The sequence below is a fragment of the Channa argus genome, chromosome 22, assembly GCF_033026475.1.
Source record: "Channa argus isolate prfri chromosome 22, Channa argus male v1.0, whole genome shotgun sequence".
NCBI lineage: Eukaryota > Metazoa > Chordata > Actinopteri > Anabantiformes > Channidae > Channa > Channa argus.
In genome coordinates this window covers 1,884,326-1,898,921 of record NC_090218.1, presented here as the reverse complement: position 1 = coordinate 1,898,921, position 14,596 = coordinate 1,884,326, and the positions used below count along the sequence as shown (strand labels likewise).

At 38.4% G+C, this 14,596-nt stretch overlaps 1 protein-coding gene across 1 annotated transcript; it reads right to left on the bottom strand.

Annotated features, from left to right (window-relative positions):
- Nucleotides 1-8,404: 8,404 nt before the first annotated feature.
- On the bottom strand, nucleotides 8,405-13,796 carry nufip2 (nuclear FMR1 interacting protein 2). The gene is made up of 4 exons (XM_067491958.1): nucleotides 13,468-13,796; nucleotides 10,219-11,868; nucleotides 9,585-9,617; nucleotides 8,405-9,034 (listed from the first exon to the last, which is right to left on the bottom strand). The coding sequence occupies exons 1-4, from the start codon at nucleotides 13,616-13,618 to the stop codon at nucleotides 8,982-8,984; spliced, it is 1,887 nt and encodes a 628-aa protein (XP_067348059.1). The 5' UTR covers nucleotides 13,619-13,796; the 3' UTR covers nucleotides 8,405-8,981.
- Nucleotides 13,797-14,596: the final 800 nt, after the last annotated feature.

Below are 14,596 nucleotides of genomic sequence, written 5' to 3'. Positions count from 1 at the left end.
GTGTGAGAGAGATTAAATGCGTGTGTATGTGTAACTCTCTTTTCTTGCCTTCTCGTCTCATCACAGTTGTGACAAACTACCTATTTCTGGCTGTGATCACTGCACACAGGTACATGTCATCTCCCACTCAGACTGTTGACTTTACGATCTTTGTTGAATGTTTTGAATAACAAGCAAACCATTGATCAATATGCAGCTAAATAAATAAATGTACGTGCACACACACACATACACAGTTCCTAAAATCTGAGGTTTTAGGAAATTCCATAGGAAATGAATGCAGGTCATTTTTGACCCACCTATGGAAGATTAGGGTAGTAATACATAAACAAGGATTTCATAAAATGGTGTACATTTGAAATGATATCAATAACATCTTTTTTTAGAAATAGCTGGATTATGAAATGATAAGAACTTTTCATTATGGAGAAATTGCAAGAAAACAAGCTCCCTTGGTCATTTTTGACAGATGTAAAGAAGACTTATGCCAGTTCGTGGTGTTACTGCACTTAGAACTGGAACAGAGCTGGTCCCTGCTGATCCACACATTCATATGATTGAATAACTGAAGCGATTTCTTTGGTCCTCTCCTGAAGGAAGCCGCTCTCTTGGCATTTCATCAGTGGTTGTATCAGTGTTTCATTCTTGAAATCACAGAGCTGTTATACTGTTACTTTCACTTAGTAGTTTAGAAATAAAACCGAAAAGAGATCAGATCATAGCTAAAACAGCTTCAACCCATCATTTGTGTCTGTGATCAATAATTAGTTAAGCCCCCCCAAAAATAAAGAATAAACATAAAGTAGCACTGGTACACAGAAAGAAAAAGGAAAAAATATATAATTGAGTACTTTTCCTTTTAATACTTTAAGTAAAATATAAACTATGTATTTGCTTTTAATATTTAGTAATGTCAGTGGATACTTCTACTTTTAGTAAAGTAATGTTTTGTTTGTGTATTTGTACTTTTAGGAAAGTTTTTGATTACTTCATCCACCACTGATCAAATGCTACAACAGAATGTAGTTCATGCTCCACTGGTGCCATGCAGCACCTCGAGGCAGAGAATCAAAACCCTGCTTTGCGGCTGGATCAACCTGAACCATGAAAAAGAACAAGGGGCAGGGGGGCCTAGCTGTGAACTCACAGGCAGACAGTGGAACAAAAGGAGACTCGATTAGTCCATCGATTAGTCCACTCGATTAGTCCAAGGACCAGGAAACTGAGATAAAATACCCCAGCGAATCCCCTTGTGGAGTGTGAGCATATGTGAGCGTAGTATGGCCCAGCCTCCAGAGAGAAAGCTAGCCCACTAGCTATGTGAGGCAAAAATAGCCTACGAGAGCTAGTGGGCCAGGTGCTGCACATAAAGAGGAAAGCCCACTGAACCGTCCCTGTAGAGCACAAAAGGAGTTTGGAACACCATATGGTGGATGTGCACTCCTCATAGCAGGCCAAGGCGCACAGCAAGCGAAGTAGATGAGAGAATGCATGCTCCTCAGTAGTGTAAGGGGGAGGGGGCATGCAGATCCCTCTAGGGATAATTCTTGATCTAAAGCAGCTGTTGAAGCACTTTGGCATGAAAGCAGGTTTAGGTCAGAGAACAGCCAAACTTAAGTCCCTGCAGATTGAGAGACGCTCCAGAGAGATAAAAGAGCAGAGAGGTCGACTACTTTCTTCCTGGAGGTGAGGGCCAAAAGCGCTGTCTTTCAAGACAGGAACCTAAAGAGAACATGCTCCAGTGGCTCAAAGGCACACAGGACCTGTGACAAGTCCTAGGATGGGGAGAGTAGGTTGTCACAACCCTTAGAAAATGCTTCAGTAGGTAAATTTTTCCAATGATGCAGCTCATCTCAAACCGTTTCTTACATGAATTAGGATGGTACCCAGAACTGTAGTATAGCGTGATTAGACAGGCTTGAGTTGGAATTTATTGTGCATTTTTCCATTTAAATTAACTTGACTTCAGTGATGACACAGATGCCAAGATGGTAAATCTATAAAGATTTGATGTGTGGGTTTGTTTACCAGTTTATGAAATGGGTAGTTAATGTATTTTTAAATTTTTAAACAGTGTTTCTACTATCACATATTTTAAATGGGCTACATTGTCATTTTAATATCAAAAGAAAAAGGAATTTATTTTTTCTTTATTTCATCATTTGTGTTCTGTTTGTGTCTGCCAACACCAGGTCAGATGTTCCAGATGGTTCCTGTACTGACATGTTGTACCTTATGAAAAATATGGTTGTCTGTGGGGTTTTTATTTGAAATTTTGTATAGTTAGTGGATCAAATGTCACAGGGTCACTGTTTGTGCTACATCTCTCACCTTTATTTCTTGGAGCTGGCCTGTGTTTGGAATGGTGGAAAACATGAGGGAGCTATGATGAACTCTTGAGACAAGACATTCAAGGTATTTTATTCATATAGAATGAACACTAAATAAGCCAATAAACTGTGTGCTTGCACTCCAGTTCCTGGCAGCCTCCAACAACAAAAGCAGCTCTTTGAATTAAGTCCAGCTTTAATTAACTGGGCTTAATTATCACTGGGATCACGAGCTTCAGATTCAGCTTTGAGGTTACCATGACAACCTGTACTACTTCACCACGTAAAATCAAAAGACCAAACCAGCCAAGTTTCGTAGTGACTCGTTTAATGTGTGAATCTTTCATCCACAAGAGGGCATCTTAAAACAATAGTCAGCCCCTCTGCTCCCTGACGATGATGATGATGATGATGATGATGTAGATACAGGCCCTTTTGATCAAGCTGGGCTCATGGTGACCACATGGCTTCCACTAATGCTGAGGGGCTGTGAGCACCAGCATTGTGCATATCATTTAACATAACACATCTCTGTGAACTCTATGCTAAAGCTGAGTGGTCTTCTTTGAGCATACAAAGGTCTGCTCACTGGCAGGTGCTGATTTATAAGGCTCTTCTTGGCTTGGTTCCGTTATATTTATGCTCCCTTCTACAAACAACCAAAAGCTATTATGCTTTACATTCGTGTGCCATTTATAAACTTGCTGTTCATCGTGTTCGGACTGAAACTGGGAAGCGAGCATTCAGTTTTGCTGCCCTCCCTGCTTGGAATAACTTCCATTTTAATGAAAGTCCATTGGACAGTGCTGGTGTTTTTAAATTGTTACATTGTCCTTTACTGCTAAAATGCTAAATGCTAATATGTATGAAATAACTAAATCATTGTTTATTTTGACTTATTGTTTCTAATGTTTATTTAAAACTGTATTAATTTATTATGACATGTGCTGCTGACCTCTTGGCCAAGTCACCCTCGAAATGAGATCTCGATCTCAGTGGGTTTTAGCTGGTTAAATTAAAAAAATATTTCACATTCATTTCGTGACAATACCTGCAGTAGAAAAGACTGACAAAAAACACATCTGCACATTACACACATTCTAGTTTTTGTCAGTGTTGGAAACCAAAAAGTAAAAAAAAGATGATTAAAAATCTGATAATAAAACTGCACAAATATGATACAACTATTATAGTATTCAATCTTTCATTGCGTTAGGATAATAGTTAAAAATTGTTGCAAGTATTTTAAAGGTCTTTTTGGTGAAAGTAGAACTATTAAAATTAAACTGCCAACTGCTGGGCATTTAGTGTAAAAGAAAATCCAGGAGTCTGAAAATAGTAGAAATCTAACACTTTTTTTAATTTTAATGAATTTATCCAAAGACAAAACAAGGACATGACCCAGTTCCACAGTAAATAGATTTGGTGAGTGCACTGGAAAATCCTATATTCTAAAATAACTCTTCCTTATCTGGCACTTTTGGCCAGAAGCTCAACAAAAGAGAAAAACAAAAGAGAAAAGAATATTTACATCTGAAATATAAAAGTAATGTAGCATGAAAATACTCCAGTACATGTATCTCAAAATTGTACTTGGCTCTAATAACTGGATAAATGTACGTACACTTCACCAATGATAAATAAAGCATTTATTATATTAGTGGATATGTTTTAAGTTCCTTTAAGTGTATTAAAGACTTTGTTTGTCTTAAGTTCTTTGATTTTCTTTAACGTGAGCATACCTGTTTCTACTCTGAGGTAAATGGGTGGATGTGGGAGATCAGGTTTCAGGGTTTTTACTTTATTTCTATTGTTACATGTGATCAATGAGTTGACATAAACAAGCCACGGTATTACCAGTTAGAACAGTTTTCTGTGCTACAAGCATTTGACACATTTTCAATCCCCATGAACATCAGACAGCAGGGACGTCAAACAAAAAACACACACACACGCACAGACACAAACAGCATTCATGATAAAATTTGACATTTTAATGGAAACTAAAATTGTGAACACTGGAGTTTTTTTTTTTTTTTATTATTGTCTATAACATTGTTTGGATTTGAGGGTTATTGTCATGCTTAAAAAAATTGTCATGTGACACTGTTATATTTAAAACAAAGCATTAAATAATCACACTGCTCACTTAAAGTCAACCTGTAAGACATTTAAAAAAAACAAAAATGTATTGCCTCTCATTTTAGGGGGACATGTAAAAGTGATGAGGAGCAGACAAATATGCATGAACAAGCACAACAGCCATTTAAGATAACACAGGAAAAAGATGAAGAACAATCACCTGTCTTCATGGCTGAATCCTGTAGACACATTTACTCTTCTTACATGAAATCAGACACACTGCACCTCTTGCCTGTCACAAATTAAAACAAAAAAAATAAAACAACAAAACCTAACTTAAAACATTTCCAAATGAGGCAATAATAGTTTAAAAAGGAGGGAGTTTTAAGTCCAGCGCTAACACCCAGTCCAGCATTTCCCCACAGACAGCTGATTACTGGAGTATTTAAAACAAACAAACAAACAAAAAAAAAAAAGCAGCACTTTCGGTATTTGTTTTCTCTTATTCGAAGATTTCTCTTTTCTCACACTATATATTAAGCTCAAAGTGACATTCAGCTGCTACAGTAGTGACTTTACTTAAAAAATAAAATTAAAGCCAGCTCGATGTCAGGAAGCTGGTTATGACATCGCCAAAAATCTGTGCATCTGTCATTTAGTAGATGAATATGAGTAGTGTACCTTTGGCAAATGCAAATTCAGAGTTGTTGAACTGTGTGTTTATACCTCAGTCCGTCCAACGTGATCAGTAACACTACAAATAGTATTACGAGGAACTTGTATGCAGGGATGCAGTGTATTTCAATGCTCATAACTGCATCATAACTATTTGAATGTTTGTATAAAGTCTGGTGGGAAAAAGGTAACTTGAAATATATTAACAGTGATACTATTGGGGGAAAGTAGGTCTACATCAGTCTTAATCAAGAACTAGATCATCTACAACTCATCCAATATAAGACACTGACTTTGTTTTATTTATTCCTTTTTAGTCTCATCCTACATGTGCAGCTAAAGATAAATTAGGTTAACTCCAAAATAAAAACCATTTTAAAAACATTTGTTAAATCAGTTTAAAAAAAATCAGTTATTCGCTACTTCAGAGATTAACTTGACAATGGCATGCGTATACACCTGCAAGCTGTTGTCATCTGTCCCCGTTCAAACGGATTTTGGCATTAGGGCACACATTTCTGAACACAAGCCATGAAAATTTAATAACCTACCAAACAAAACAAAACAACAAACAAACAAACCTTATTTGCTCATTGCTGCCAGCTGTGTCAACGGTGATTAAAAGAAGAAGAAGCTAGGATAGTTGTGAGAAAATGTAAACAGTGATGCTAATGTTATAAAAACATGAAACCAAAATGGCACAGATATATGCTGGAAGCAAAAAGAAAAAAAACAAAACCAAACTAACATCCCCCCCCCGCCCGCCCGCCCGCCCGCCCGCCACACACACACAGGCACCTGAACATGAAACAACAAGGGGCGTTCGAGATATACAAGGAACTTGCATATAATAGGAAGAACTCGTTATGCACAAACCCACAAAACGAAAAGGCTGAACTCGCCACTCACAACCTGCATCACCGTCCTTAAAGGTGATTGCACATCCTGAGGGGGTGGAAATGGAAACCCCACATGATCAGGCTTTTTTTTCTCAAAACAACAGTCTGTCATTCAAGCCTCCCCTCCCCTCCCCTGATCACTGATTAAATATCTATTCAGCTTCAGAACCTGTTTTTGGTTTGCAGGCTACAATATTAATAGTTCTATCTTTATAAATGCATATTCAAAATAGCCTTTTTTTGTAGTTTTAAGTACTTCAAAAAAGAGGAACCTTGGGGTAGGAGGATGAGGGATCATTTTGATTTCCCTGTACTAGGACCATCCTCTGAAATATTAAAAAAATAATTTAAACAGAAAAAAGTATAAATTGAAAGACTACGGTAACATCACATACTAGTCATTCTGATCACCCTGATTTACAATAACAAGTGTAAAGATGCTTAACTGTCTAGTGAAAATGCCATGCTTAACCCTATGGTAACCTGATTATGTCACTCTATTGATCATGGGCAATCAGAATAAATTAAACTGATTTTTGTGAAACTTTGTGCGCAATGTCAATTTTCACAAGCACAGAAAACACATTTGAAAGTTTGAATGCTAATGGGAACTACTGCCTCAAACGATTCCCCATCAACCACTTCAGTTCTTATTCAGAAGGCAGCAACTGATGAAATGCTCAATCACCACACACTTTACAACGGAAGCCGAAACAAAACATTTTGAATACTAGAGGCTGACTGCACCTAAAATGTTAATTTTCAACTTGCACAGAAACATGGCTGTGTAGGATTCTCTCTGCACTCAATTACAAGCTGCAGTGCTGTGTAATCAGGACACAGTGGAAAGAAGTGTACTTGAAATCTTAGTCCCAGACTGTACTTACACCATACGAATGCCAGTTATTCAGCAATAGGGGAAGAAAAAATAATAAAATAAAATCAAGGGGTGCTTCAGTGTAAAATGGTGGAGACAAACCATTGAAGATTACAGTCTAGTAGAAAAACAGCTCGTGGAGCAATGTGCTTTTTTTATAAACTGGGAAATAACTAACATTTTCATCTCACATGCCACATCAGCTTTCTTCAAAAGTAATTATTTGGTGTTTAAACCATTACATACAAGAGGAATCCAATTCAACAGTTCCAAATTTGAGAACATTGTTATAGGGGCCATTTAGCGCAAAAAAAAAAAAAAAAAAATTAACAGAGTCATGGCTTTATCAACACTACCTGAGTTACATTTAATATTTTTGTATTTATCAACTTATTTGTTCTGAAAAGTAACAGCCCAATGCCATTCTTTCAAGGAGTATCTCTTATCAGTACATATAGATCTCTCTAGTATTTAAAAGAAATTAGTTTACATAAAGTGCTATTAATCCACACATTAACCAAATCATATCTTGTAGAGAAAAAAAACCTGGACAGTTCCTTTGTTATGTTGAATAAACTAAATCCTGGCTGGGAGATGGTAATTGATGTCATAGCTGGCCTGTTAGCAGTTAGTTCATTTGGGCTCCCTAGACTTAAATACAGCTTTTAAATTGAGCGCTTTTGCAAAGAAAGAAAGAAAGAAAGAAAGAAAGAAAGAAAAAACAAAACAAAAAAAACCTTGTGCAATAAATTGAAATGCACTTTGACCGCCTCAAACAAAAGCAGGCCCACCAGCATCTTTGTTAATGATTTTGTAGCTGCATATAACCCATCTTAAATGTATGGGTCACATGGTGTTATTGCACACTGGTTTGCAAATATTATCCACAGTAAACCCATAACTGTACAACTCAGGTTCACATTTTAACACCGTTTGACAAAATGGCTAGTCAGGGGAAACCTAGATTGGCATTACAATTGTTGAGTTACTGTAATTCTTATGTGGCATTGAACAGCGACCTTGGACTCTATTCCTTTCCACCAGTAAACATACATTACTAAAATGGCATACAACCACAAAGTAAAAAGGATTAAAATAAAAGCTGTAAAATTAAAAACATGTTTCTTTGTCATGAGTAGAACTGGACATCCTGAGTCTTGCTGCTGACAAGACAAGACACAGAACTGGAAATAATGTTCCTTTCCTAAACTCCGACTTCATTTATAAGAAGGTATAAGAATCTAAATTTGATAATTGCCTAAACTGACATCATTATGTGTATGAAATGTATAAAAGCTTCCAATATTTAACGGAGATCAGATTTTAAAATCTTTAGCACACCCAGAAACAAAACAATAAAATAAAGGGGCTTGACTTTCCTTCAAATTGGGCACTTCTGTACCTGTGTTCTGGGGTCATACCGCAGTGCAGATAACACTTAAGTTAGGTCAGATGAGACGGCATAAAAGGAAAAGCAAGCCATGTAATTTCTGGGCTTTGATTTCCCATAAAGGATTTAAGACAAGGTTCTCCCTTCCTCACCTATAAGCTTCCATTAAACTTACAGTTTAACACGATTCCAACAATCCTTACTCCCCAACTTCAAGGCGTTCTTTGCAAATTGTGTTCTCCTTTTCTTCCATGGTGAATTCAAGCTTGCACACAGATGTGTATGTATAACGTCTAACATATCTACACTGAACTCATTTGAATGAATGAAGAAAAAAAATGACCGAAGCATCCCATAGTCAGATTGGTGGCTGCCGCAGTTGAATAGGATAAAAGGCTTAGGGAGGTGCAGTCCACGACACATTCCTTTGTTGAATTTCTGAAAATCCTCCATTAAGAGCTGGGAGTCCAACAGTCACAGCTCAAAGTTGTAAGAGTCCATTTATTATGGTGGAGAGGCACCGATCAACTTTAGCGTCCCTCAAAAGAGTTTGTGTGATGCTGTGAAAAAGTCTTGTTATTCCACCCGATATTCCAAAGGAAAATGTGTCATGCTAAACGATCAATGTTTTCACAGTTGTCACTTTTTCTATCCAAGAGGATTCATGATTTCCAAGGTAGGTAACTGCAGCACCCAGAAGAGAAGGCAATTACTGTAGACCATCTACCTCAATGTTCAGGTCCATCCTTGGTCTCATCATAAACCACTACTCTTTTTGGATCTGCAGCAAAAAAATAAGACAGGGAACACAATGTTTTGTTATTTTACAAGATTCTTCAACTTAATGAAAATGACTTAAAATGCTTAAGTTTCTGCTGTTAAGCAAAATAAATGTGCCCTTTTGACTTTCAAGGATTTCATTTATACATACTGTATTGTATAGGCCTGTAAATAACATGGTGGTTTTTGTGCACACAGTAACATGATTCAACTAGAAAAAGATTACATGCATGAATGTCCTACAGTGATGTAGGAAAATTTATTAAAATAAGTTTAAAGGTCTTTGTAAGCAGGTTACAGCTGCCCCTGTGAGTGGTTGTATATGCATATTAAAGTTTTGATTATAACCACAATAACAATTTTGAAGGAAAAATAAATAACTTTGCTTAAATACCTGCACATTTTAATACTTTCATTGATAATGTTGGAAAATGATGGTAAGTTTCATTTACAGTTTTCATTTCTATAAGGGTATAATTCTAGATCAATTTCTTGTTTACAAAACTTGAAATAAAAAACACAAACAAAGAAGTAGGGCCTAAAAGGTTTACCTTGTGTTTGCAAGTTGCAAATTGATTCCATTTCTGTTAAAGAAAAACAAATTGCAAATTAATTAAAGATTTAAATAAATTGTTCGTAAAGACAAAAAAGAAAAAAACCAACAACACTCTAAAAACAGTTTTAAGATATTTACTTAATACTTGATCGCGTTCATTTATAATATGCACTCTCTTTATAAAACAAACCTCCCCTATTTTTTGAATTTCCTTTTTTTGATAAACTCTTTATAGTAGTTTACATTATTAACTGTCATTGTTATTATGGGCTTCTCACGTACACAGGAAACAATGCAGCATGTAATCCATGTTTTGGATATGCAACTATTCAATCTCACCAATAGCTTTTCCTCTCGCACAGTCAAATCAGAGCTGTATTAAGTCACTGCTGATGCAAACCTAATGGTTCACATTAAAAACATTCAACTGTCAAAGCACAAGGTGGCTTTTGTTGTGAAGCACTTCGAAAGATAACAAGACATCAGCAGAATTAGCACTAATCCTATACTCTTGACTGAGCTGTCAGAGGGTTTGTGAATTAATACATCACAGAAAGTCACTAACCATGGGTGACGTTAAAAGTTAACATTTTTGCACATTAATATATGGAGAAGGTAAATGAAGTTACCTTTAGTGTGATAAGTGACAGCAGCTTTAACATCAAAGGACCCCCAGCTACACCTTCTGCCAATGTCTTTAGAGGAGCCAAACTGCAAACTGGTTACCTGGCCCTGCCCAGGCTTAGCACCGTTGTCTTTACTTGGGTCTGCCCCAGCGGAACCAGCACCCTTGGCTTCAACTTTTGTCTTTTCCTGGTTACATGGCTGTAGCGGGTTCTCCTCCTCACTCATTACACAAGCAGGAGAACAAGCATTAGACCGATTACAAGGGGCGCAAGTCCTTTTCTCAGGATCTTGAGCCAAAGTGTCAGTTTCTAGGAACGATGGGCTAACATCAAAGCAGGGCTGGGCAGTGTTGCCTGTGACAGCCTGACACTCACTTTGAGGTGTGCCCACAGTAGTTGCATTGTCTGCAGGCACCAGCTTACTTCCTCCTTCGGGCCCCAAATTGGGCTCATTGATGAAGGAAAGCCCCCACTGATTCTGGAAGATATCTCCCAAAGCCTTCTGATTTGTCTGAGCAGCTGGTGGGTCAAGGTGACGAGCACTAGGGAGCACAGGTTGCATATTTAAAGGGTATATCAAAAGAGTACATTTTCTAAGCTCATATGCATCTCCATCATCATGACTGGTTGTAGAGCTACAGTTACTTTCCAAAGGACATGCTACATTCTCGCCACTTGGGATAGATGGGGCTGGTGGAACACTACTAGCAGCAGTAGCAAAAAAGGTTCCATTTCCAGGACCATTAGTAAAGCTAGCTGAGGTTTTAGTTTTCATAGCAGACATAGGGACCTGTGACAGTCTAACAGGAGGAGGCAGTGCCTCTCCTCCACCTTGGGCTACCTTGTTGAGGTTCTCTTTGACTTTACTTGCATAACTGATCTTGGAATCAATTTTAGCACTGCTATTGTCCACAGGAAATACTGGAGGGGGCTTGAACAAAGTCCAAGAGTCCTCTTTTGAAGGTGAGGAAAGTTTGGCTTTGTGCCTTTCCTCTGTTTTTTTACCAAAGGTGCCAACTGATTTTCCATCAGAGCTTTTCCTCTGAGATTCCCCGACTGAAGCCTCAGAACCAACAGCCCGTCTTGCTGCTGACTGAGAATCTACTTTATAGGTGGCTCTGAAGCCATCAAGTCCTGAAGTCACTCCCTTCTCTGTTGTTTCAAAATTAAAAGCCCCAGGCTCCTGTGTAGTGTTGCCCTGCTGCATGTCTTTCTCCTTTTCTCTTACGACATTATCAGTGTTCTTGGTGTTGTTACATCTGGCTTTGCGTTTCTTCTGGGTCATATATCCACATCCAGAACCACTGCAATCATTGTCCTTGCTAGAATAGCCATTTATGATTAAGCCATAGTTTTCAGTGCCATTTTGAAGCAACACAGAGTCTTTCTGATCCAAAGGTTGGCCCTCATGATGATTAGAATCCACTGTCTTTTCCTTGTCATTTTTAAGGTCCATATTTTTCTTATGGTCCAGTCCTTTGCTGCTCACTTTTGGAACATTTGTGTACAGCTTTTGTGTTGACTTCTGCTTCACATTGGTATTACTTAGGAGTCTGTTGCCATTACTGTTGGGGGGATGTGACATACCAATAGTTTCAAGCCGATGTGAATTCTTTTCCCCCTCCTCGTCACTGATGTTTAGTTTTTTACTACCTGAAAAGGTAAACAAAAAAATAGTTTATAATGAAAGGACAGGACAATATAAACAAAAACAATTTCAGTATCTTATTTATTAACAGAAAAAAAACTAATGATTTTACAACAACAAATAAGTAGTAATATACAGTAATCCATACAGCAATACATCGATGAGCGGAACAGAACTATAAAACAACAAACAAAAGTAATGTGACAATGTCTTTATAGTAAGCAACAAATGTAATTTAACTGACAACTTTTAATTCACATTTGACAATAATGTAAGTGTTTCTGAATGTATGTAAATATGTGTAGAAGTCCACTTATTGTGTTCAGTGAACCTACCTTCTTAAACTATCACAGCCATCTTGCATTTACCATCTGTGTTATTAAGAGAGCTATCAATTGTAAGGTCAAATTGCCCCCCCCCCCCCCCCCCCTGCCCACTCAAGAGCTGCACAATATTCTGTAAAGGACTTGGTTTTATTAGTGCATCTGTTTTGTCATCAAAGAATAGAAAAACCCTCGGCAGCATTTATTAATTCATTAGATTGCAGGTTAACCATACATGTGTGCATGCACTGCACAGATGTATGTGAACTGCTGTAACGTGGGGTTTACAGATCAGTGGCGCTGGCCCTCATATCCGCGCAAGTCTCTGCATATAGACTGGCTTCACTTTTATATGGAAGCAGTTTCTCGGTAAGCAAATGTGTCAACATGATTGCTAGCAAAAGTAAAGTCGATGGTTCAAATGCGTGTTTAGCTGCAGCAAGCCGTATCTTAATGATAATCAAGTTGCTGCGTGGCTTCCCATTGACTGGAGAACATGCAACAGGCCTGTCACTGATGGCTAGCGTTAGCTGCCCAACGTTAATCAGCGTTTAGCTTAGTCTGACATTAAAACTACCCGGGCACACCAATATTTGGTTTGGTCATAGGATGACAACCCAACACCAGCAATCCAAGTACGTAAAAACACAACTACATGCCACTACTGCAAAAGTGTCGTGGTTGTACATAAGATTTTCCAACTAGCCAGGTAACTATAGCATTAGCTAGCATAGATATTCTAACATGGCCGACAGGAAATGGCAGCTCAGAACATTCCAGTGGAGCCGGCTCGTTTTCCTAAACTGGACACAAGCATGCTGAAACGAAAAAGGCAAAACTATGACTACTGATGTATATGAGTAGCCATAAACATAAAACAGACAAAGCATTTAGAATGTAAAACGACAAAGCAGTCGTCTTTTTTATATTTTTCAGCATTTGCAAAAGAAAAATGGGTGGTGAAACCGGCGCACAAGGTCAATCCCCGATATGTCAAACCACTACCAACGACAACTGTCACGCAACGTCAGCTAGCCAGCTAACTAGCTAATGGTTGGGCGCTTGCCCCACAATAACCAGCCAGCTACTCGCCGGCTGAAACGCTTCTTACCGTTATTCCGGGCAACAGCATATATAATGTTACTAAATGAATAGCTAGCTAACAGGGTAAGCCCTCAATCACGGCAAGAGTTCATGTTAGTTAGCACATGATAGTCGGCTCGTTGACATTAGCTGACTAAGGCTAGCAAGCGGTAGCTAACTTTTTACGGGTGGCCCAACCTGTTTTCTTCGTCTGCGTTTCCTGATGCTGGCGCTGGAAGTGGCTCTGATCATGTTTCAGACAAGTTGTAAGTGGTAACGAGTTTCTGTCCTGTCCGTGGTGGTGGTGGTATTGCCTGTCTTGTGCCCGATCTTTGGGCTGTTCCTCCATTGAAGTGTAGAATGTCGGAGTTCTATCAGTACGTTGGCTCACCGGGTAAGCAGAGAACAGTCCAATCACTACCAGAGTAAAACGGAAGCTATTTGAAGCCTCTGTAAACGTCAGCAGTAAACGTCTAAAAATGGCACTGTTTTGGGTGGTCACAGACACTCAATTCAGATCGAGTTATTATGCTGAGTAATTCAGGGAATATTCGGAATAGCTTTTCATACGTTTGCAGGTGCTAAACTGTCATTTCACATTGAAATTACGAGAAAGCGATTTTTAAAAATCGTTTCAGGGTGGGCAACAACGGGGTGGGGTTCGTGTATGAACTAAAATCATATGACCGGAGGCTCTGCCACGTCTCCAGCCAGTGGAAACACAGCACCCCCATTCCCCATAAGGAAAACCAATTACTTGCCAATTTAGTACAACATTTTAAACATTTTTCACCAAATTATAATTTCAACGAACAACTTGTTAATGGATAAAGCCGCCACGTTGGTCTTTCCTGCCTGTGTGCTAAATGAGCATGAGAATATATGTGTGTGCAGAAATAAGCAACGTGTAACATGCGTGTTTTGGATACTTCGGTGCAATGATAAAATGGATCAAAGCAGGTAATTCATATTATGGCCTACATCGATATTTCAGAAACCCCCCTTCAAATTTTGGGCAAGAAAATGTTTAGTTGTAGTAAAAGGGCGGCTTTTCAATTGATATCTCATCCTTTAAATGCACATGAAGTGAAAATTTTAAACTTTAAAAATGTAAAGGTGTTCATATAAAACGTATTCCCACTTCCTTAGGTCTCTGAGTAAAAAGAAAAGTTTTACTCTGTACTGTAATTACTCTGGCTCATCTAGTAGGTCAAATTAAGGCTTGTCCCTTCAGGGGTCGCCACAGCGGATCGTGTACCGAATTAGTTTTTACGCCGCTACCCTCCCATTTTGTTATCCGGGCTCGGGACCGGCACCAGGGCGGCCC